General features: G+C 27.3%; 5 protein-coding genes and 1 pseudogene across 16 annotated transcripts; 3 read left to right on the top strand and 3 right to left on the bottom strand.

Annotated features, from left to right (window-relative positions):
• Positions 1-613: 613 nt before the first annotated feature.
• Son (Son RNA binding protein) lies at positions 614-5776 on the bottom strand. 4 transcript variants are annotated; one of them, XM_089228130.1, is made up of 13 exons: positions 5193-5775; positions 4925-5101; positions 4749-4857; positions 4313-4585; positions 4109-4251; positions 3023-3159; positions 2703-2933; positions 2534-2638; positions 2338-2454; positions 1268-1415; positions 1122-1208; positions 925-1040; positions 614-865 (listed from the first exon to the last, which is right to left on the bottom strand). In XM_089228130.1, exons 1-13 carry the CDS (start codon positions 5632-5634, stop codon positions 746-748), a joined length of 2205 nt encoding a protein of 734 aa, XP_089084256.1. In that variant the 5' UTR covers positions 5635-5775; the 3' UTR covers positions 614-745. The 4 variants fall into 4 exon arrangements, with proteins under 4 accessions (XP_089084256.1, XP_089084255.1, XP_089084257.1 ...); XM_089228129.1 differs by having other exon boundaries at positions 4749-4866; XM_089228131.1 differs by having other exon boundaries at positions 707-880; positions 4749-4866; positions 5193-5776.
• Positions 5777-5958: 182 nt separating this feature from the next.
• LOC149055186 (uncharacterized) lies at positions 5959-7130 on the top strand (annotated as a pseudogene). The gene is made up of 3 exons (XR_016191855.1): positions 5959-6689; positions 6772-6919; positions 6991-7130. The product of XR_016191855.1 is annotated as an uncharacterized LOC149055186 (transcript).
• Positions 7131-8356: 1226 nt separating this feature from the next.
• On the top strand, positions 8357-10385 carry LOC107171530 (transcription elongation factor 1 homolog). 3 transcript variants are annotated; one of them, XM_089228135.1, is made up of 3 exons: positions 8357-8574; positions 8652-8998; positions 9153-10385. In XM_089228135.1, exons 2-3 carry the CDS (start codon positions 8883-8885, stop codon positions 9283-9285), a joined length of 249 nt encoding a protein of 82 aa, XP_089084261.1. In that variant the 5' UTR covers positions 8357-8574; positions 8652-8882; the 3' UTR covers positions 9286-10385. The 3 variants fall into 3 exon arrangements, with proteins under 3 accessions (XP_089084261.1, XP_089084260.1, XP_015377263.1); XM_015521777.2 differs by having other exon boundaries at positions 8358-8998; positions 9153-9314; positions 10257-10385; XM_089228134.1 differs by having other exon boundaries at positions 8357-8998.
• A 657-nt stretch (positions 10386-11042) lies between these two features.
• park (E3 ubiquitin-protein ligase parkin) lies at positions 11043-13361 on the bottom strand. Of its 2 annotated transcripts, XM_015521778.2 has the most exons (8): positions 13026-13358; positions 12572-12928; positions 12363-12502; positions 12112-12310; positions 11699-11836; positions 11517-11633; positions 11372-11456; positions 11043-11314 (listed from the first exon to the last, which is right to left on the bottom strand). In XM_015521778.2, exons 1-8 carry the CDS (start codon positions 13224-13226, stop codon positions 11211-11213), a joined length of 1341 nt encoding a protein of 446 aa, XP_015377264.2. In that variant the 5' UTR covers positions 13227-13358; the 3' UTR covers positions 11043-11210. The 2 variants fall into 2 exon arrangements, with proteins under 2 accessions (XP_015377264.2, XP_089084259.1); XM_089228133.1 differs by lacking the exon at positions 11372-11456 and having other exon boundaries at positions 13026-13361.
• Positions 13362-14843: 1482 nt separating this feature from the next.
• Positions 14844-17938, top strand: Tango14 (transport and golgi organization 14). The gene is made up of 5 exons (XM_089228049.1): positions 14844-15318; positions 16184-16306; positions 16403-16640; positions 16725-17327; positions 17539-17938. The coding sequence occupies exons 1-4, from the start codon at positions 15015-15017 to the stop codon at positions 16813-16815; spliced, it is 756 nt and encodes a 251-aa protein (XP_089084175.1). The 5' UTR covers positions 14844-15014; the 3' UTR covers positions 16816-17327; positions 17539-17938.
• Positions 17939-19677: 1739 nt separating this feature from the next.
• On the bottom strand, positions 19678-24662 carry LOC107165287 (uncharacterized). Of its 5 annotated transcripts, none has more exons than XM_089228044.1 (12): positions 24493-24662; positions 23391-23653; positions 23118-23327; positions 22826-23040; positions 22653-22767; positions 22403-22557; positions 22183-22344; positions 21962-22064; positions 21716-21760; positions 21348-21454; positions 21081-21258; positions 19678-20761 (listed from the first exon to the last, which is right to left on the bottom strand). In XM_089228044.1, exons 2-12 carry the CDS (start codon positions 23482-23484, stop codon positions 20292-20294), a joined length of 1854 nt encoding a protein of 617 aa, XP_089084170.1. In that variant the 5' UTR covers positions 23485-23653; positions 24493-24662; the 3' UTR covers positions 19678-20291. The 5 variants fall into 5 exon arrangements, with proteins under 5 accessions (XP_089084170.1, XP_089084173.1, XP_089084172.1 ...); XM_089228047.1 differs by lacking the exon at positions 24493-24662 and adding an exon at positions 24180-24471; XM_089228046.1 differs by lacking the exon at positions 24493-24662 and adding an exon at positions 24150-24471.
• Positions 24663-24705: the final 43 nt, after the last annotated feature.

Consider the following 24705-nt stretch of genomic DNA (forward strand, 5'->3'; position numbering starts at 1 on the left):
AAATTTTCTTTATGATTTAAACATCATACAACTTTCTCCTTTTACAATATTTTCTTGTCATTAATATTGAATATTGTATGCATAATAATAATTTGTAATTGTAAAATGATTGTAATAAGTTTTTCAAGTGTTGTTTACAATTTTTTTTAAAAGTATTGATGATAGAAATATATTATTAATACATTTGATAGTATACAGTTATAAGAATATACTATCATTAAAGTATATAGTGATAAAATTTTAATTTTTCAAACTAGAATTACTAATAATATTAAAATAATCGACTATTTGACCACACTGTATGTAGAGATATATCTGCATTAATTTAAAATTTAAATACTTAACATATTTATACATACATATATAAAATACAATGTTTTATAGCAATATAATACATTTGAAAAATTTATCAAAAAATAGATTTTTGTATTATTTTCAAATAGATGATTTGGCAAACTTTTTTTCTTAACTATTATTTATATTGCTTATTTATAAAACAACTTTAATAGAATTTTTCTATTTCAATGACTTATCAATAATAAAGAAAATACTACCCTATTTAAAGAAGAAAAAAAAGGAAATAGCTACTTCTATAATATGTTTATCTAAAATGTTCACAGTATTCAAAAATATGATTTATTAGAAAAAAAAATAACCTACATTTCAACACTATAAAAATATGTCTTATACAAGGCAACAATAAAAATAATTAAGACCAGTATTTTTTATTTTGACATTTAAAAAATTATGCGTTTGTTGTATTTAACAATCCAATTTCTTTTAAACACTCTTTAGCAGCTTCCATTTTTGCCAATTTTTTTGTTTGACATCTTGATGAACAGTATTGTACTCCATTGACAACTACCTAAATAAAATAAAACTGGTGAAATATTTTCATGTACATTTTGATTATTGAATACTTACTGTCATGATAAATGTTTTTCTATGACTAGGGCCAGATTCATCAAGGGTATTAAACTTAGGTATGTCCCACTTACGTTTTGCACAAAATTCATTCAATAATGAAACTGGATGTTTTCCTACAATAATGAATTATATTTATTAAATAAAGTTATTATTTTATTGTTTGTTCATAAACATATCCTATTGAGATAATTTACCTTCCAGTGACAACACTGGTAGCACTGTTGCTTTTTTTGCAAATCTCTTGATACGGCTTCCTTGGAGTTCTTCTTCAGCTACCAGTCCTATAAGTATAGATAGATAAAGCATATTTAATAACAATATTGAGGATATTATTTTTTACCTCTTTTATCCATTTTTACATCCAGTAAAAGTGGTTCTAAAGATCCAGATTGATTCTTTCCAAGACCTTCTCCTGGTTTCCATCCCATTTTTTGTAATAAATGAATCCCAATACCACTGTTTACAGGAGCAGAATTTTTTAGCTGGTCCTACAATTAAAAATTAATTGTAGTAATCAATTAAGATAAGTAATTTTAAATAATCAACTATAAAAAATTGTATAGTATATATTGTGATAATTTTTTTACAGCCGCATTGTTTTCGGTAAAACATATCTGTGTAGAACTGGATGATCATTAAAATCCATATAATGATGTATTTTCATTTATTAATTTTAATACTTACAAAAATACATGTTAAGTATTTTCAAATCTTTGTTTCCATTTTAAAATAAAATTAACTAAATACTGTAAATGTACCCACTGTTAAAGTGCATACATTCAAGTATCTATTAAAATTACCAAGGGGCTGCATCAGATATCCCGTGAATGTTCAGCAGACGAACCATCGTTCGATTGTGGTGTTGTTGATATAGCGCTTAAATATGTTAAACACAAGTAATACTGCCTGTAACAGATTTCCATTTGGCTTTCATGCACTTAATATGCATGTTTATTTAGCAATGTAGCAATTGCTAAACAAACATACGGTTCAAAAGAAAATGTCTTGATATAAAATGTATAAAACTTTCATTTAGAATGATTAAATTGTACAATTGAAATATTACATCAAGACTATTTCTTACAAATTAAATAACTAAACATGTTATTAAATTTATTTTGCCTGAATTGAGTAGATACTCGATAAACAACATAACAGAGTGTATCCAATAATATCAAAATGTAATGTCATTTTTTAAACTGAACACAAAAGTTTTTTTTTTTTGATAACCATTCTAGTTTTATACTACTTTAAGAGTTAAAGTAGTAGTTCTAAGTGGTTGAAAGCCCAATGAAAATTGTCAACATCGAATTTGTAGAAAAGAAATATATAGTGCAAAAATATGTTATACCCACTGTATATTAAAAAAAATAAATAAAAATCAAAGTATAATATTCCTATACATTTTACCTTTTTCACCCAGGTTTGAAATCCAGCAGATAGTTCTGCAGGGGTTAGTACTTTAGCACCAGTATGACCAGTGAATTGTCCAGTTTCAAACGACAACAATGAATAGCTGCCATGTGCCTAGAACATCAAAAATTAATACCTTTAGCTTAATGACTATTCAGCCACTTGGTAAAGTAATTTTAGTATTTTTATTTACATAAGGTGTGATTGCTGGAGTTTCAACAGCAGGTGACACATACTGATAATCCATAGGTACTATAGCATTGTTTGGACTAGAAACAGGCTGAATAACAGGTTCCACCTAAGTGAGACAATTATTTTACATTTTACCATACAATAATTATAATAATTATATAGAATCTTACGGCAGCAACTTTTGGAGCATGATGATTATGATGTGATTTGTTAGGAAGTTTGTTTCCTTCATCAGGTTTAAGTATTTTATTTAATTTTGCAGATTCCTCAGGACCTATGGGCATCCATTCAGTAAGAGCTAAACTATGAGTTTGACCACTGGATACAGGAAACTGTTGTCTCAATATATCTTGTCCAATAGTTTTTTCTTGAAAGGATTTAGTAGGTAATTGAGTTGCATTCTAAAAATATGGGTTATAATTAAATGTTTAAAGATATGATGGAATTTTAATGAAAAAACTTAAATATAATTGAATTGAGGTTTATTTACTCTAATATTCATGACTATATTAGGTCTTTCCTTGACCAAAAATGGATGGTGAAAAGGTTGTTTGAACTCGTCATCATCAGAAGAATAAGAAGAATCTTCATGATCTTTATCCTTTTTTGAAAGTTTACGACAAAAATCTTAAACAAACAAACTGTATGAAACATATATAATATTTATTATGTTACTTTCATATTTCATAATTTAAAATTTTACTTATAATTATTAACAATTTAAAGAATATTATAATCTTCCCATAGGCTTTGACAGAATTTTAGGAGGGGGAGGGTTAAACCATTTTATTAAAAGAAGTAGAGGTTTTAGAAAATGTTCAATAATTTTCAATAGGGGGAGGGGGGGTTAAGCCAAAAAAAATAAATATTTCCCGAAGTCTCACTTAATATTGCCTAAAAATTTGATTAGGGCTACCTTCTTTATAAATTTGAAAAAAAGTTCTTCCTTTTCCTTATTTTCTCTTGTTCCAACCCTACATCAATAATCGATTCTTTGTAAAAAAAGTAGGCATTGAGATGTTAACAATTGTCTCTATTCTAGCTGGTGTTCCACAAAGTAATATTTCCTCTTCCTTCCAATATAAATTGTACACAACCGACAAATCAACTACCCTAATTGTCAAATTTAAACTGGACACAAAGATTCCAATCAATCACCTTGCACATAATAAGTATGACATATTTCCATGTATCCAACTACATAATACACACAGATGTACAAATCAAAACTGTCTGAGAAATATCCTCAATCATATATAAACATTATCGTTCACAATTAGTAAATCAACCTTATCCATAAATCTCAGCACTTGTTCAAACAAAATACCTGGAAATCCCCAAAGGAGATTTAAGAGAAGATGGAGCTAACTTTAACACTTGATCCTAAATAAAGTCCAAAAAAAAAAATAATCAAATGTAAAGTATAACTGCTGGGTTAATTCTTTTTTTTTCATGTAACTCATATCATGTTAATTTAGCGCATATTTTTATTGTCAATTAAGTTTCACACATTGAATAAATGAAATTGAAAAATAAAATATATTTGTGAAAAGGAAATACTTTGAATGTGCATTACCTGTTAGTTCATCTACAGTTTTGGTGGGTACATTGGCTACATTTTCTTTTTTTACACTTCCCACTGGTAATACACCTTGTTGCACTAGAGATAAGGCATTTTTACGAGCAATTTTAAATAGTTTTTTTTTATCTATTTTTTCACTGAAAATAAAAGCTTGTAATTATTTAAAAAATAAAAAATAATTTAAATTAGTTAAAATACCATGAAGGAGATCTATGTCTAGACCTAGAAATTTCTCTAGATATTGGTTCTTTTCTTGTTCTATTATAATCTTCTGATCTCTTTGACTTTTTACTATCTCTTGATCTTGAACATCTAATTAATTTTGAATGCTTATCTGGTGTAATAGATCTTTTACGACTTTTGCTCTTTTCTTTTGATTTAATATCACTATCATTGTTCCTATACTTGGTGTTAGAGTCACTTTGGTTCTTTGAATTAGTTTGATGATTTTTTAAATCATGTCTTGAATACCTAAACCAATGATGAATACAAATATTTAAAAATTTAATTTTAATAGAAATATCTTTAATAAACATTAAATGCAGTTAAATTTCCTAAGAGAAAATTGAATGTGAATTAAGTTTATCAAAACTATATAATATGGAATAATTTCTCATAAAAAAAGAACACTTACCTATCCTTACTACTATTTGAACATGACCGACTAGACTTTTTATGTCGTTTTGGTGTGCGTGATCTATTTCTACTCCGTGATCTTTTTTTTTTTTTTGATTTATGCTTTTCTAAAAATACTATTTATATTAGTTTTAACATTATTATATATATACTTAATCTTTTCAATTCATTCACCTTTTTTTTTTTTTTTATCTAAATCATGTAATGAAATATTATGATCACTATTTTCATATTTTTCAGTTGTAAGTCGTTCTTTTTCTTGAACTTCATTAACTAGTTCATGGTATAACCGGCTCTCTTTTAAATCTTTAATTATGATTTTTCCATTATTTAGTCCTGTAGTATTAGGTTCTAAAAATTTGAAAAATAAATTGTGTTTACAGAATTATAATGGTTTACCGCTAAGTTAAGTAAATATATAACATTAGATATCACTATTTACTTGTTTGATTTGAATAATTTTCAGGTGTTTGTACTTTATTTTCATCTATTAAAGTTGTATCTAGTTGACAGTTCTCATTTTCATCGTGTTTTATGTCCTTGACACCATCACTTTTTTCATTGGCAGTACTCACAATTGTTTCCATGACCACATCTAAAGACACTGACATACCAGATTTGGCTTCTTCTAGCTTATCCATTTTAAGTTTCAGCTCTATGTAATCATCAGGTGAATTGGACCTTGTATGATGTTTTTTCTTTTTGGATTTCTTCGATTTTTTCTTATGTTTTTTATGTTTTTTTGATTTATCGTGTCGCTTATGTTTCTTAATGGAATCGGCCATTGATTTAGAAGACATAACATCAGGTTCAGGAACATAAGGTACTTTCTGCTCCAAAGAGTTGAATAGCTCCTTTATTATGGTATCTGATGTCTTCTCCATATGAAATGCAGTTTTAAATTAGTAACTGAATATGTATTATATGAAAGGTAAAAGAAAACGTATAATAAACAAAATAAGGTCTTATAAATTAAAATAACTCTCTAGTTAGTAAATAGTGTTATTAGTTTATATGTTTATAACTAAATAACTTAAACTATGATAAGAATGATATCATTATTAATGAAAAATTATTTTGATTAAAATAACCATGATAAATATAATAGGTATGTCAGCTGCAACCACGGTTTAATATTATATTATATTATACCACAGAACAATATATGATTATACGGTTTAAATTTATATCTTAAACCGTGGCTGCAACATAACGGTTTTGAAAGAAATCGCGCATCTAACTTCTAGCTCCGACCAACTATTTACTAACCCAACCGAGTGAATTATAGCAAATATTATATACGACAATATGGGACACTTACTACTCTAAAATCTGGCGACCGGTCTTATCAATTCCCCCCGAGATTGACATTAAATTGCCTAACTTTACTCCTTAAAATATGATGATACTTCCCACCATTTTTGAAGTTTGAATATCAATAATAATACATTCGTACAAACGTACGTAATATATTCATATTAGTACCTACCAGGGTCGGATTGGTGTGTATCGGCCCATCGAGATTTTAACTTCTAAGCGGCCCAATTACATATACTCACTGGCCTAAATTACGTCTAAAATTGTTACGAGCTCATAGGTGGTTAATCGTATTTTAAACATGAATTTATTTTCACCCACACTCACACAACCAGCCCAAACTTTAAGCGGCCCACCGAGATTTTCTCGGTAACTCGCCTGACCAATCCGGCTCTGGTACCTACTATTGTTCTGTGCTACTACCTATATTAGTATATTACGTATACTGTTAATTTGTTATCAATTAACAAAATTCATAAATTAACGGCGTAGTAATTACTTGTATTACCTTTAACTGCTTAAAAATGGTGTCCAAAAAAGTATGCTCTGTAAATCATTGTAAAAATGATTTAAGTGGTCAACAGAGATTGTCTTTTCATTCATTTCCAAAAGACGTTCATATGTAAGTATCTGTTTATTATAAAAATCACTCTTAAATCATAATACACTAGAATTGTTATAGTTTATAATATTACAAATTACAGTTCTCAAAAATGGGTTAAGTTTGCAAACAATTCAAGAATAAATGAAGTTATGAGAACTTTTGAACATTTACATCTGAGTTTAAATTATAGTATCAAACCATTTTAAACCAGAAGATTTTGTACCGAACACGGGTTCTAGTAGAAGATTGTAAGTTAAACATACCTATAGTATTAGTATTACCTATATTATAAATGTTTTGTTTATGAATATTTTTTTAGATTGAAATATGGTGTAGTACTTGTATTTTTTGATGAAATATTATTAGGTCGAAGCAATGCAAAAGCAGTTTCGTCACCGACTCCCAGATCCAACAGATGAAAAAATAAAAGATGGAAATATATTGAAACGAATGCAGTAATAGTATAATGCAGTAATAACTGGTTGGTATAAACATTTTTTTCATATAACATTTATTTTTTAGGGGTAAATTACGGCAACCACAACTACATTCTCGGGGGGAACTGATAAGAACTGGACGCTAGTTTTTACCATAGCTGTCCCGTATTGTCGTTTATAGTATTTGATTATAGTGAATACTGAATAGTGAATACACCGTTTCTCAAGTCCATTACTATCGCCGCTGAATACTCCACACCGTTCCACCACTCAGATGGTTGGTGAAATGCTACGTCACAGACACAATGCGTATCTCAAAATTGCTAACATACCTATCGTATTTAATTTATCATGATAACAATAAAAATATGGACATCAAAAATTTAAAACATCAATAACCATCAGCCGACATATGGTAACGTCATGTAGCCATGTAGGTCACAGAAATCACATAATACAAAAATAGTGAATAGAATAACAGATAAAATATTTAAATTATAAAAAATATATTTATTTAGTCCTGTGATAGAACTTAGAAGGGCCTTAAAAATCGATTAAATAAAACCATGGTATCTTGCTCAATATTAAAAACAAAAAAGTAAATTAAGTAAAGTGCAAAATGGTCAAATGTAAAATTAATTAATATTGTGTAATATTATCTATAAATCAATTTAGAAAGGTTCATCTAGTAGTATTGGACTCAAATTTCGACAAAACCATGTTGACAACTTATTTGTTGACTATTTTCACTGTAACAAATAGCAATGGTTTAAAACATAGACCTTTTAACTGAATAAGTCTATCGTTTAAAATATAATATTTGAAATAACCAAGCAGTCAAATAATATCAATATATTATCATTAATGTAGTTAATTATCTATGACTTATTTAAACACAGATAATATAATATCATATTTGTATATAATTGTCTATTATATATTATACAAAAAAAATAAACCTTAATTTGTCATGGACCTAAGTACCTACCCATGAACTAAGTAATATATTTGATTAATTTAATAAAATATAAAAGAAAAATAGTTCCTAATAGTGCTAATAAGTAATAGCAGTAATAGGTAGTATAACGTATAACTCGTGCGTCGTGTTATTAACTTATTTTGCATTTCACAAGATGCCAAGGTTTATAGATAAAAATAATTAGCCATTTTACTCGAATTGTTGTTGTCTACACTGTAGCGTTTATCAACTGCCAAGCACCGGCACTCAATTGTTATTATTGTTAATTATTTAATTTATTCATTTTATTCTGTTTCTATAGTTCTATACTTCCATAGTTCCATGCTCCATAGTCCATAACGGCATAACGAAAGACGTAAGACACAACTAGTCAACAACCAAAGCGATTTAAAATTTTAAACACTGTTTTGAATCCTTGTCTCTGGGCCTCTTTCTTTAGACTTGGGCTAAATGTTGCTACGGACGCTTCGGTACTACCTTGCAACTGGCAAGTTTTAACTCGTTGTTAGAGATCATTACAATTGTTATTTGTTAAATTTGTTCAAACTTTTTTACTGATTACAGTTTATCCCGATTATAATTAAATATTGATCAATTCATAACAAATATTAATTATTCAATGTTATTACAAAACATTAAAAACTGAGAAGTGATAACGATTAAATTACTTCTTAGAGCACACAATAATTTTTAATTTAAAAAAAATATTCTGTGATACAACGTAATTTCAAGTTCTTGGAGTTATATATTATACTACATTTTTCGTAAGTTTTTTACGTCCAGCCACCCAGTGCGATGGGTCGAAGGAAGAGTAAAAGAAAGCCGCCCGCGAAAAGGAAAGCCATAGAGCCCCTGGACACTCAGTTCAACTGTCCATTTTGTAATCACGAAAAATCCTGCGAAGTCAAAATGTAAGTAGCGCTGTAAATTGGTTTTTAGTTATCGTTGTCAAAATGTAATATAAAAGTAATGCTATGTTATTGTCATGCTTGTCATGATATAATGATACAACATGATTTTCACACAATCTTGAATTAATAATATCTTTCTGATTGCACATTGCAGGGACAAGAGTCGAAACGTGGGGAAAGTATATTGTCGGGTTTGTCTTGAATCGTTTCAAACGACTACAAGCTTTTTGTCAGAACCAGTTGACATATATAACGATTGGGTAGACGCCTGTGAAGCTGCTAATTGATAATGAGTGACTACAGAAACAAGTTTGAAGTAATTATATTATAATGGTGTAAACCCGGGGTGTCCAACCTTTTTTAAAGGCTGGCCCACTTCATATAGTTAGAAGTTGTTGTGGGCCACATACTTTTTTTTAAATAATAATACATTCAAATTTAATAATTCAATTATATTCTATAATATGACAATACATTTTTTTTATAATTTTACTAGGTATAGCGAATAATAAGCAGAAATATTTTTACAAGTATTAATACTAATAAAAACACAGACGTATGCATTAGCCTTAATAGTTTATTTAATATTTTATAATTTTATATTTTTAAAATAAATTTGTTCTCGTAATATTAATGTATTATATAAAATTAATTCATGGTTTTTAAATTGAATTGAGGGCCACATCAAAATCTGCAATGGGCTGCGGGTTGGACACCCCTGGTGTAAACTATAGGTATGTTTATCATCTTCTATTTAAATAGCATAATACACCTAAATATACATAAACATTACATGACTCATGTGTCTCCAACAAATATATTCTCAAGTGTTTTTTTCGTAAAGTCCATTTATTGCTACCAGATTATAAGTAAAGAAAAATATATTATGTTTGTATTTTATTTTAATATATGTTAAAAGGATGGGAGCACATATTTTTCTGTGTCCCACGCTTTACATAATATCAAATTTAACATTCACAATAACGATAACCACAATGTTAATAATTTCTAAAATTAGAGTTAAATGACCTCTATAATAAACCATTATTTTTTGTCAAATTCAAGTATTTTGCTTCAATATATTTTTGCATATTTAAATATATTCACCTCTCAACAACATACAATATTTTATAGTTACAAGTTAGGTAACTTTTCTAGATTATTTTTTCATAACTAAACATTACTTATTATTAATATAGTTTACAGAATTTATCTCATCACGCATCACCATGTTAAAGTCCTTTTTATCTTTTTTTAGATTAAAGAATAAATGGACATGAAAACAATCTTGAGTTGTAATACATTAGGTTGGTTTTTGTTAGAAGTATGTCAATATTGTTGTAATCGCCCTACACAACCTAAAAATATATGTTATTTTTTCATTTTATTTTGTTTTGTTTTAAATACCAATATGACTTAATTTTTATTATAAGAACTATCTATGGCGATTGTCTATTTTTTAATTAAAAAAATATTTCAAATTTTATGAATTAAATTAATATTATAATTATTGAATTACTATTTTTAAATACGCTTTAGAAAAAAAAATTCTGTACCTGAAAATGTATTTTGTATTTTTTTTTTTTTTATATATATTTATATATATATTTTAGTGTTTTGTGTATTACTAATCATTGTCAATTATGAGAATCTGGCCTAGAATCCATTAGATACATAAAATAAAACTAAAAAATTTTTGGCATATGTTGTCTCTATTCAATAACTTTTCAAGCTGAGTAATTAATTTACATTTAAAGTAGGAAAAGTGAAAATTATTGTTATTCAAACACATAGTTTTAAATTATGTTACAAATTGAAATATATTTTAATGATTTATGAAGAGCACCATCTCACTATCTTTTAACTTTCATCAGTGATTAATTGCATAGAAATATTTTGTGGGAAACTGTCTGCTGGGAAAGTATTTATGGTAGGTTAGGATAAGTTATATTATTGTGAAAGTATACATATGTTAATAATATTATATTAAATAAGTTCTATTTGGTTAATTAATACTATGAACAGAGTTAGACACCATGATAAATTATATGTACACATTTTTTATTTTATAATTCACAATATAGGTTTCAGAAAAAAATGGTTAGGTAAAAAAACATATTTTTGTCCATGAAAGTAATATGATTTAACCAAAAATAAGGTAGAGATACATTAAGATGTTAAATATAAATACTGAAAAACTAAATATAATGTATTAACTGAACCAGTGGCTCCCCATACACTCTCGTGTCCACTCTGTTTGGCACAACCAACACCATGGAAATAAACATCGTGTACATACCATGTGCATACAACCTCCTTAAAAATAAAAATAATAATGTAATCTACAAAATACTCAAATATAATAATATCTACCATCTCGTTCAGTTGCCGTACGACATTTTGGACAAGGTTTAGTAGAAACTTTGATCTTTACTTTGCTTGCATCATCCCATTTAGACTAAGATATTGATAATTGAATGAATTTTTATTGCATATATTAGCTATTATTATTATATACCTGTGAAACTAGCTTAGGGTCAACTGAATAACTGGTAATATCAATAATTAATTGCTCTTCCTTTGGTAGACATTCGCCAATATGATAACCTTGAAGACATTTCTTACAAAATACATACTAAAATGTAGAAAACAATTCACTTTAGAAACTTTCTAGATGAAAATTGCAATAAACAGTATTACCCCACATCCATTCATACATGTCACTTTGTCACAGATATCATCAACAAGTATACCTGCTCCACAATTTGGTTGAGGGCATAAGACACCACCATTCTTCAGTACATATTCTTCAGTAGCAAACCTTTCATACATTTCAAACTAATAAATATATAAATACTTTAGAAAGCTTAGTGACATAGTAACAGGATATGTATATCAATGGCAAAACCAGGAATATGATAGAAGTAAATTATTTGTAAATAATAAATTATAATAGTGTTTAAAAATACAATGAATAAACTTTTAGGCTATACTACTCTAGGTGTATGAATGTTTGGACACTGTCAAAAAAAGATGAATCCTCATACTTCTCATTTGATTGTGCCTTAGATATGTCAATCTATATTAGATTGTTACATGCTAATGGTACTTACATGATCTTTGCTTAATGCTTTAAAATGATAGGGCTGGTTAATTAAACTATTAGGACAACCAGCTGGACATGGTAATGTGTAACCAAGATTATTGTCAAATATAAATCTTCTTTCTCTAAGTCGACTGACTGCATACTCACAAAAACATTCTAAGCAGGTTACATGACCATCATCACATGGATATACAAATACTTTTGATCTATAAAAACATACATTAAATCATTACCTTAGAAACATTATCATAATATTACCTGACATCAGTACAAGCTAGACATTGAATATAATGTAAGTTATTTCTAATTAAATTAAGTGCCACTGCTTCATCGTTTTCACCTTTGGTAACATGTTCAGAGCATTTGAAATAAAACTCTGACCATCCTACCTCTCCATCCTAACAAAAATTAACAATTACCAAATAATAACAAATCAATGCCATCAAATTAAATTTAAAAATACATACTGTACATTGAGATATCTCACAATGTCCTGTAATTCTTTTAGATTTGAGTACATCATTCCAGTTTTTTGGATCACTGTCCACAGTAAATGCACCACTCTTACATATGAAACATCTCACACGGATTTTTCCAACTGTTATATTGGCACAAGGTGAAGTACAGTACACGTAAAAGTTAACAGCTGTACGTTTTGTATCATCAAATTCTTCATCTTCTTCTATGCATGTAGATACATGTGGCTTGCGTTTAAATGACCTGCATCTGGACTTAACAGCATGCAACACAGTCTGTTCTGCTAAATTATACTCTTCCAACAATTCCGAGTCTTGTAGTTCTTTGCCAGCAAATATGATCATTAGCTACGAGAATAACGGCATAACCGGTCAGTAAAAGAAAAAATAGGATACTCAATGAATATATTATATGACATAATGAGTATAACAATGACAAGCAAACCTCCTCGGGGGTCATGCCCAACTTTGGAGCGACAAACTCTTTAATGTCTCGAACTTCCCATTTTGGGTCCAGTCCCACAGGCACAACAGTGCCGGTATTAGTCTTAACGAATATCAACAACGAATTTGTGATGCGCCGAGCGAATATTGTGTCTAGAACACGACGGATGAAACTCAATAAGCAATCTAAGATATACATCATGAATTCAGTTTAAGAACAATTTAACATAATTTATATTTATTTTGTTTTGAATAATAATCAAATAATGACGTGAATAATATTGTTATTCGTTACAAAATACAAATTGCAAATCAGTCGCTATTTTGATTATTTTTTTAAACGGTCAACCCGCGGGGTCACGAGATAACAAACATGTGCGACAACTTCGGATCGGAAACTTTGGCGTTCTTTTTCAAACGATAGTCAGCGAATTTACTCCATGATTTTTCATTGAATTTGACATTATTTTGTAATTTTATTTGAATTATAAACAAAGAACTAAAGTACCCTAAGTACAATTTTAACCAGTCGTTAACAGTTTTTTTAAACATTTTTATGTTTATTTATTATATTCTTCTTTTTAATAATCGGCATCGAATTAAAATAAGTAGGACCCAGGTACTCCACGAATTTTTGACCATTTGACCAAAAGATTTTTTTAAATATATCACTTTAACATCATATGCTAAATGTTCCCTTTTTGTTTTTCAATTATTTTTATTCTCCAATTATCTATATTTTTACCTACCCATAAAATGGCAATTTTTTTAAATAGTAAATTTACAGGTAATACATTTAATAATTTAAAATTTTGACTTGTTGAACCTTCAAGAGTTGGTTTCTGCAGACATATCCGAACAATTTGTCTTTGTTGAATTAATAATAGAGCATTAAAAGAATAATAGAGTATTATCTATAATAGATAAATATCTAATGAATAATGATAATTAAATTAATTTATGTTTAATATATTATCATAAATCAAAGTTACCTACCTGTCTTATATTCTATAATAAATTTGATCACATAACTTATTGTATAATTCCATAAATCACTTTTAATCAGTATCATTCAACCATTATAGGTTAGGTTATAACCTTATATATAGTTATAACCTTATACAGTTATACTATATAGGTATAACTGTATAAGGTTAAGTTTTATACCTAAATTTCTATTATCATATATAAGTATGTAGATTATAGACTATAATATAATAGGCTATTTAGAATTTTGCGTTATACATATATATTTATAATATGACGTAAAAATTATAAATATTATTTAAGTTTTCATAAATCGCCAAAGTATACTTAAATACTATAAAAATAAGAGTGTTAGGTTTATGATAGTATTTAGTATGATTTATTGTTATTCTTAGACTAACGTGAGAAATAAAAAATAATAGGTATATCAATAATAAGCAACATCGTGTAATAAAATAATTAATAAATATCTAAAAGGTACTAAACTCAAAATATACCAATAGAATATATTTATATTTTATATTTAAAAGAGGTTTAGAGGTTGGATTGTTAAACAATTAAAATTGTAAAAATAATAATAAACACTGAATAACGAGTGAATAAGTAATTATCGTGACTTAACGTTCGGTTATTTAACTGATTTAAGATAATATATTATTTTATGTAGATCTTAAAACGTGGTATAATAATTACTAATTTATTTCAATGTTTTCATAAAATGCTTATTATAGTAATAAACACTCACCTTGTTGACTTGGTTACACTGTAACCTTGGTTTTATCACTGACAACTCGGACAAATTTTTATAGATAATGGTTTATCACGTTCAACATTGAACATCAACAAAACTGCGGCGTTTTCGTTTTAAGGAAATTAATCAACCGCGATTTATAGTTTTTATTTATATATTTTTTTTTTTTTTAGTCTGGGTTCATATGCCGCTATGAAAGTTGGCTAGATAGACGGACATAATCTCTTTTAATGTTATTGAAAAAAAGTAAAAATGAGCAACCTTTTAGTTTACAGAACGCTGTTAATAAAATTCACGTTTTCGTCGTTACTAATTTTCTTGCACTTTCTGTACGCGATTTATTCATGGCTCGTCGACCAGACGATATTCAAACAACCGGATCCTTGGCATAATCGTTCCATAAACGGATACAAGAAGTACCGTTTAAAAAAGTTACCCAACCATCTTGTGGTGTCTGTATGCCAGGAGGAAGTGTTCTATGAATATCTGGCCAAATTGTTGGCCTGGGCGTTATTTCTAGAAGTTCCTGTCGTCAGCTTTTATCACAATGAAAACGGTAAAGTGTATAACGAACTAACAGTTTTTTTTTAGGGATGGTGCTAGTAATATGGTTCCTCTTTAATTGTTGGCTTTAAAAGAGCCAATACCAGTGTTATAAAGTATTTAAATATCGGTATTCATGAATTATATTTAATACATTTAATAATATTTTAAATACTTTCCATCAACAAGTATTTTGATTAAATGTTGGACTGATTTATTGTATTGAATACTATTTTAAAAATATTTTCAATATTTGAAATAGTTGTAAAAAGAAATGGGCATCACAAAATTCTTATACTTTAATATAACTTAACAATATTAATATGCCAAATGATACCTTTCTAACTATGTATTTTTTAAATGTAACACACTATCAAATTTTTATATAATATAACTTAATGGTAGGAATATTGTTAAATATTAATTTAAATTTGTATATATTAATAAATAATATGGTAAGTATAACTAAAAGTTTTCATATTTTAGTACTTACTATAATTTATTAATATCTATTTATAAATACCAACTAAATAAAATAAAATTGTAAAAATTCTTCAAGATTTACTGATATTTAAAACTACAAGATTTATCATAAAACAATATAAGTATACCATAATATACTTAAATACCTTACAACAATGGCCAGCACACATAATTATTATGTCCTCGATAGCTCTAATAAAAAAAAATTATTGCAAATAATATTAAATTTATACCTTATATGAAAATTAAACTTGTAACCATTCTATCACCCATATTGGCCTTAGACCAGTCACCAGTATTCCCAGAATACCTTATTCTGTCTGACAAGTGCACAATTTATTAAGCTGTATTTTTTCTTTTTGAAATTTGAAATAATTGATTTGTTTTTTTTTCAGGTATATCTCCAGAAGAATTATTTTTTGCGTTTCGAGATCAGTACAGTAGTTTGTTAACAAAAGTTAATTGGGGATTAGAATTTAATGATAACATAAAATTTGAATCAAAGAAATGCATAAATGGTAAATATTATTATTAATTAATGCCTTATTCAAACATTTTGTAAGTTTCTTGGATAAATTATTATGCTTATTATTTATATATTTTTATACTTCAAGGATATAAATGGGAACCAAGAATTGAAGTCAATATATTGACATCTAAACATTCTAAATTACAATTAGTTAATGCCTTGCGAACTGTATGCAGAACAGAAGAAGAATTCTCAGATACTTTAGTTGAGTTTGCAATTAATAAAACATTCCCCATGGTTGAACCTGATTTGGTTGTAATCTGTGGCAAATCATGTACAACATTTGGTTTATTACCTTGGCACACCCGTGTCACTGAATTTTTGTGAGTTAAATATATTTTAAATTTAGATATAACTTGCATGTTGTTGCATAATCATATATTAATTATTCTGTTTTTGGGTTCTAGGACATTGAAAACACATTATAATGTCACATTTTTAAAGTTTTATAAATTATTGGAACAATATAGTAGAAATGAACAAAGATTTGGAAAATAAATTCTTTGTTAGATTTTGATAACTACATTTAAGTGTAAATAATAGTTTATGTTTTTCGTCAATTGTGTAAACATTGTTATTAAAAGGATATTTGTTTCCTAATAAATTATTTGTTAAAATCAAATCAAATTTATGTTCTAATATGTTTCCAGGTATCATTTAAATTGTTAAAGATAGGCAAAATATTTAAACATCATAAATTAGTAGTTAAATTTATTAATTAATAACTAACTTTTACAATATGATCCAATTTGTTACTACCGTAGTTTGGGTGACTTAGATAATGCGAGGTGAGATTGATTTTTATCCGAATTATTGATTTATTTGTATAGGATGGCTACACTGCTTATATAATAATGATAACAATTATCAGTAATTATGAGAGGTTTGATTGTGATAATATTTATCGTTGGTACAATCATGTTTTTTAAATTCTTCGATCTGTATTATCACGTTTACTAACGTGCGTGTTAGTCGTCAAATTCCTGTTGCTCTCAAAATATCGCCGCAAAGTAAGTAAAACATTATATAATTAGTTTTTTATTAATATGGTCCAAATGATTTACCTGCATGGAACAAATCTGAACTATTGTTACAATTTAAAAAAATATATCTATTGAGTATGCTAGTAATATGTATCTTGGGGCGAGATTGTTAATTGTGATGGGGTGACTTTGACTATAATTCAAATACATTTTAATATACACTTTTTGTGGTTTATAGTGGCTCGTAAGTACAAAAAAAAAATTGGTTGCAGACCCTATGTGAATTATGCAAATTCCACAATAGAAGATGCCTTGAAGACAATAGTTGATGGTGAACTATCAGTTTTGGCTGCTAGCAAACGTTTTAGTATACCTTATGGTACATTATATAACCGTTTTCATGGTAAACATGTCAAAACAACTGGTGGTCAGACAGTGTTAAGTGAAGAAGAAGAGAAAAGTATTCTAAGTGCAAAAAGTTCTTTATTAATTAATTGTTAACCTATTAACTATTTAATAACTCCTAACTAAGACTGTCAAAGAGAGACTGGGCAATGGTACAATTAATTGTTTTATACCTATTGTTTATTTTTAGAAATTATATAATAAAGTTTGTTTTGTTTTAATGAAAAACATAATTGTATATTAATTATTACAAAAAAAACTGATTGTTTAAAAATCCTATCAAAGTCACCCCGCAGTACATTTTATGCAATAACTTCTAAACTACTCAACCAAATTTTATGTGGGTCGAGATTGACTGGTCTATATGCTGTACCATCAATTTAACATAGAAAAAAATGGGGGTATCAAAGTGACCCCACATGTGGTTTAAGATTGATAGGAACATTCAAAAAATTATATTTTAAAAACTACTTACGTTTTTCAAAATATTACTTAACCTATTAAAGGCAAAATAGAACTTAAAGTAGCGATACCATTATTAGATTTTTATTCATAAGTATACATAAGTTATGAGTAATATTGTGCAAAGAAAGTTGTAAAAATTATCAGTCACCCCAAACTACGGTATATATAATGCCAAACCTTAGGAGGGAGATAGTAAATGGGTGTCCTTGCCCTGGTGCTATTATGGGAGCTTAAGCGTACTTACACTTATGAAAAATATGTATGGATTATAATATATTCCAAGACTTAATAAGAGTTATAACAGATAATCTTTCATTATTTAACAAGTTATTGATATACAGTATCTTATTGTTTTTCTAGACAGATATTGTTGATTTAAGACTCCAGTGAATTTGCAAAAGAAAAAATTCGGCATTTTTGGAAATAAAACATTGTTATGAAAATAACACTGGTGATTATTCCAGTGTATTATTCAAAAGGACTTATTCCTGGAAAAGAAATGTTTTGATAAAAATCACTTTCTTTTAACTTAAAATCTTTCGATTTTAAAAATTGATTTATTTTTTTTTAGGAATTTTCAATGTTGCATATTATCTAAGTCATTTAAAAATTAGAGAAGCTAAACACTATCCCAAAATTTAGAAAAATGGAAAAGGATCACTTTAAATTGAAAACCATATACATATATATTTTTTTTTCAAAAACAGATAACAATTGTAAGTCATTTTAACACCTATTAAATTATCTTATCTGTTTTTATTTAAATTTAATTAGGTTGGGATATTTAAAACATTATGTTTTGAACTCTTGATTTGATATTACATGGAACTTAAACTAATAAACGTCAATAATTACCAAAAACTCATAACTTAGCATTAGCTCATAAATATAATTGGGAATTTGGAATATTCTATTACGATTTGTAATTATTTCCCAAAAAATAATAATAATAAAAATTTGACAATTTAACCAATATTGATTCTTAGGTTTTATTCAGTTGTATATAATTATTAAAATCTGAAAAATCTTATTTGGAAGACCATGTTAATATATTTTAGGATTTAGTATTAAGTTTAATTTTGACGTATTCTGTAATTTTTACATGAAAACACTTATTTCAATACAAAGACTTGTATAGGATTACACTTTTTGATTTGTATTCAAACATTTTAACCTATGGAAGTGCACTGTATTTTTACTAGCCTTAGATGTAAAATTGCTGTCACTAAGTTTATATAATTTTGTCATTTAGAGTTAAAATGATTAGAAAACAAAAAATAGGTTTTCACAAATTTTAAAATAAATATATTTTTTTATACATTTCCCTTATAATCAACCCTTTTCAGATAATGCTTATGTTTGGATAAATTGAAGTTCTAACTAGTTAAAAGCAATTGTTTTCATCAGAATACAATTTTAGACCTACTGTTACGAGACAAATTATATTTCCAATCACTATGCATTATTATTTATTATTATAAATTAATTCTGAATAAAATATCAACACTTTAAAAACTGATAAATATATTTATTTGGTTATTATGTATTATTAATTACAATATTGATATAACTACCGAATGTAGAGCTTTTTTAGATTGATAATTGATTAATAAACTTTATAAAATATATATAATTATAAATATTTAATATCAAGTTCTAATCTGAATCAGTAGATGATAAATAATAAAATGTGTGTAACTGCAATAATAACAATTTACCCAGAAAGAAAAATATGGTTATTTTCAAAAAAATTATGATAGCATTAAAATGATAAAGGTATTGATTTATTTTTTAATAATGGTATGTTTAAAAAACTACTGATTTTGTAATAAATTTACTATCCATAAGTTTTTGCATACATTCCCGATACAAAAAATTTATTTTCATTTAATGATTGAGATTGGAACTTAAGTTTTCAATGATAAATTTAATAGTGATGAGTATACTACATAAAAAATTAAATGTTATATATATGGTTTTGGTTAAACGAACAATTTAATTTATTAAAAACTAAACCTAGAATTATAAAAACTTGTTAATTTAATGAGTAATTTCAATAAAACAATAATTAAGAGTTTAACCTCTTAAAACAATATTTTGACTAGAAAATTATCATCTATACTAGAGTTCATCACTTCTCGATTCATTTGAACTAGAACTATTCCATTTGCTTTTAAACTTTGTGGAATATGAATGACTTAATCTTGGCGATCGACTTTGTCTTGATCTAAAACTATGTGGAGATTTTCTACCATATCTTGAATGTGACCTACTACGCTTAGATCTTGAATGAGATCTACTTTTATTTCTAGATCGCGATCTTTGTTTTATTTTTATACTATCATTTAAAGTTTTTTCATACGAAGATTTGGATTCAATTTTATCGTTTTTCTTAAAATTGTATTTACTGTCAGTATTATCATTCCTCATACTATCACTACTACTGCTTGATGAACCAGAACTTGATGAACTTTTGGATTTAGATTTTTTTTCATGTTCATTTTTAATATCCAAATCATTAGGTAATTCTTTTTTTATCTCATCATGACACTTGTCAATCTTTTGGTTATATTCTACATCTTCATTACTCCCTGAAATTTAAGATTATAGTGGTTGATTATTGTAGCATTTATGATCAATGAATTCAGTACCATAATTTAAATGGTTTAAGAATTAAAAAATATATTAATATTTTTATCACATAATAAAGGTATAACAGTTTATACTTGGTATTGATATCAACAGAAAAACACAACATAACTCAATTACTAAATAATAGTGAATTATTTTTAAATACAAAAATATTATTTACTGACTTAAATTATTTTTAATTCTGGAATATTAAATACTAAATACAAACTTGTTCAATATACGGATTTTTTCTAATAAATAATTGAAACATAATTTTACCTTTTGTCTGAATGTTTTCCACTACCTGACTACCAATATTATTCATTTCTCCACTCAGCATGACACTATCATCAAATTTAGCCCTCACAATTTTTTCCTTATCTTCTAATTGATCCAATTCCAAAAGTATCCTAGCTTCAATATTACTGAACTCAAGTTGTCGTTTCAATATTCTTTCCTAAATATGATATAAATAAAATATTTCAATTATGTTTGAAGATCAAAAATAAAATTGATTTACTAAAACAAAGTAAATATATTATTTACTCGAATAGCTTCATCAGAATCTTGTTTTAGTTGCTTATGACATGATGAGTGCTGCTCTTCATCGTTTTCATCTGACAACTCAGATTCTGAACCATAAATTCCAAGCCCTTAAGTAAATTTTTTATTTATATAAAATAAATTACAAACAAAATGTATTCATAGATGATATATAACATAAAAATAATGATTAAAACTAAAACAATATAAATAAAACAAATAACTAATATATAATTATTGATTTGTTTTATGGATGATTGTTTATAACTTCACAATAAGTGTATTTGAATTAAGATCCAAGTAATGGAATAAACACATAAATAAAAATTGAATATTATACAACAATTAATATGATAATTTTAATAACTTACCCAGCTTACCAGCTAATGATGTTAGGTTTTGATTTCCTTGAATATCTGTTACATGGCATATATTGTAATTTTGATAATAATAAATATGTAATATATACTTAATAATCCCTATCTACTTATACAATATATATTTAAATTCATTTAAAAATATATAAATATTATATTATATTTATGTATTTAATTACTCACATACTTCAGCTATCAAACTATTGTATGAAAATAGTTACAATTATTAATAAATATTACCTATTTGTTGAGTAGTGTTTAGCACCTCTTTAACTACGCTTAACATCATATCATTAGTAACATCCATTAACAATTTTGTTAGAATTTTTCGTAGACTTAACATCTGAAATAATTTAATTTGAATAAATTTATTACTTTAAATATTTTAACACACAAATAGAGAAACAATAACTTAAAGCTATTTTTGTTTGAATACAAGTAACTGTTAAAAACTGTATTACCGTATCTTCCCAGATTTGAGCTTTAGTCTTATATGGAATGAGAGGAGAAGGATCATTCTTCACCAACACAGTTTTTTTTGGTCTGTTCATGTGATCGGAAGACACATGTTCAACATCATCATCATCAATCATTTGAGTTTCATGGACAAAGTTGATTGGTGACTAAAAAGAAAAAATTATCAAAAAAATTACCAACAGAATTAATAAAAATGTTACCTACATTGAGCCATTCTTGAGTAACATTTTCATTCATAGAATTAGTATAATCAAATTCACCAAAAGATTGCTTTTGTTCAATTTTACGACGTTTTTCCCTCTCCATTTTTTCCAGCCCCTCTCGAATCCAAGCAGGTAATTGCTTTCGTTTTGCAACATCTGATCATAAATTATAAATCAAAAAATATTATCTAATTGAACAAAAAATGATTTTATTTTGATTCTGATTTAGTAATATAAGGTAGCATACTTACTAATAAATGATGGATCTTGAGTTCTATCATCCACTTTGGAAATCATATTAAGTTTATTCCATTGATCTAATTCAGAAGGTGATAAAACTGTAGTATTGGGCCCTGCCCAATAATTCTAAAAATAATATAAGTAAGTATAAATTAATTCATATTATTGAAATATAAAAACTTACATTAGGTGGAAATGGTCTGTTTGGTGTCAACATTGGAAAACATGTGGGTGGTTCAGATAATATAGGAGGTACAAAAGGTGGTCTCAGAGAATTAACTGACTCTGTAACAGGTGTTTTAGTTGGTGGAACTGTTGAAGTAGAAGCCCAATACCAAATCGATTGTTTTTGCTGCAAAGTCCATGTATTCAAAGCTCTTGGTCTCTCTATATTATTTCCTAGAAAATAAATGTAACAAAAAGATAAATTTTTGTATAAAGATTTTCACACAAGTAGTCATTGGTAAATTAGTAACTTGTATCAGGACATGAAATATTATGATCACTAAGCATTTTATTTGTTGCTGCTGCTAAGTTTGAAGAATTCTTAGGTACTTCATCTACTTGCTGACCGAGTTTGAGAAAACTGTGTTCAGAAAGTGGAATCTTTACTTGTTGTCCAGGGGAAATAGCGAGTGAAGTTTTTTCCACTTTTATCCAATGTTGAGCCAAACTTGCCCAATCCACTAGAAGATATAAATTTGTCTTAAATCTAACCTTCATCACACTGTTAACTGTTTGATACAAACTTTTTTCGTTGTTCATATTTTTATAAAATGTTGGATTCATCCATTGGTTTCCATTAGCCATATTTGTTGACGATGGATCTGACCACATCACCATAAGTTCACAACAGCTATTGAAACTGAGTGCTCAAGAAAATGTTAACAAGAAGTATTTTCAAAGCTAAATGTTTTATTGTACGTTATAGAGCAGACATGAACAAGAATTAGTATAACTTTTACCATCTCATATGACAACAACAAAAACCAGCCATGCAAAACAACTCCACCTAAATAAAAAATATATTATTACCGATTAGTCAATAATATTATTGTAAATGATGTTGAACCGCAGTACGTACTGTCTAATTTCTAATAAATTATTTGGATTTTGGATTTAGAATTTGGTCAGTTGAATTTTACTCAAGTTACATTGGGTTCAGTCAATACGTCACAAAGAGCATGTTTGCTTTAGCCATAGACCTTGTACTCAGTATAAGAGTATAAGAGTATAAGGTCTATGGCTTTAGCGCAAATAAAAAGTACTAAGTGTAATGCCTCGTTTACACGTGACGAGTACTCGGCAGTGTCACTCGTTATGCTGCTCGGTCTTGGTAGTGGGGGTAGTCACTCGGCCCAGCGAATAGAAACTGTTTTTATTCACTCGCCTGCTTATTTTACTCGTCCGATTACTAGGCCGAGTACTGGTTCCTTGAGTTCACACGGGACAGTGCTCGGCCGAGTACTCATCACGTGTAAACAAGGCATAACTGACTATGTGCTAACTTCTATGAGGTAAGAAGTAGTTTGCTATACTTGATTATATAGTTGACAGTTGAGGTATACATTAATCAAGTGACAACTGACAAGAAGTAAACATAAGGTCATACACGATATACAGATAATTCATAAACATATAACATAATAAATATTTATAATATTATGTCTATGGTCGTAAAACTAAACACAAAGATTTCATTTTACAAATGTACGATGTACGGCACTATGGCCTTAGATCATATTATAATTTAATAAACATTTACAGCCTTACAGGTGAGATAAATATTAAGTTAATAAATTAATAATTGTATACACGATCTATGATACAGAACACAAGAGTAAGACTTACGATGCGAGTTTTACGATTGGTATGACACAATATTCTTATTCATTATTATTATTTGTTACCATTGATTTTCAAATATTTTAAAGTCAATGTTATTAGTTATTACACGAATCATGATAAAATAAAATAAAATAAATAATTTTATCATGACACGAATATTTATTTTATGTGACCTACACGGCTACACACAAGATGTATTATCAGAAAAGATCGATA

The sequence above is a fragment of the Diuraphis noxia genome, unplaced genomic scaffold (genome assembly GCF_037042655.1).
Source record: "Diuraphis noxia isolate RWA-SAM2 unplaced genomic scaffold, SU_Dnox_SAM2 contig0005, whole genome shotgun sequence".
Taxonomy (NCBI): domain Eukaryota; kingdom Metazoa; phylum Arthropoda; class Insecta; order Hemiptera; family Aphididae; genus Diuraphis; species Diuraphis noxia.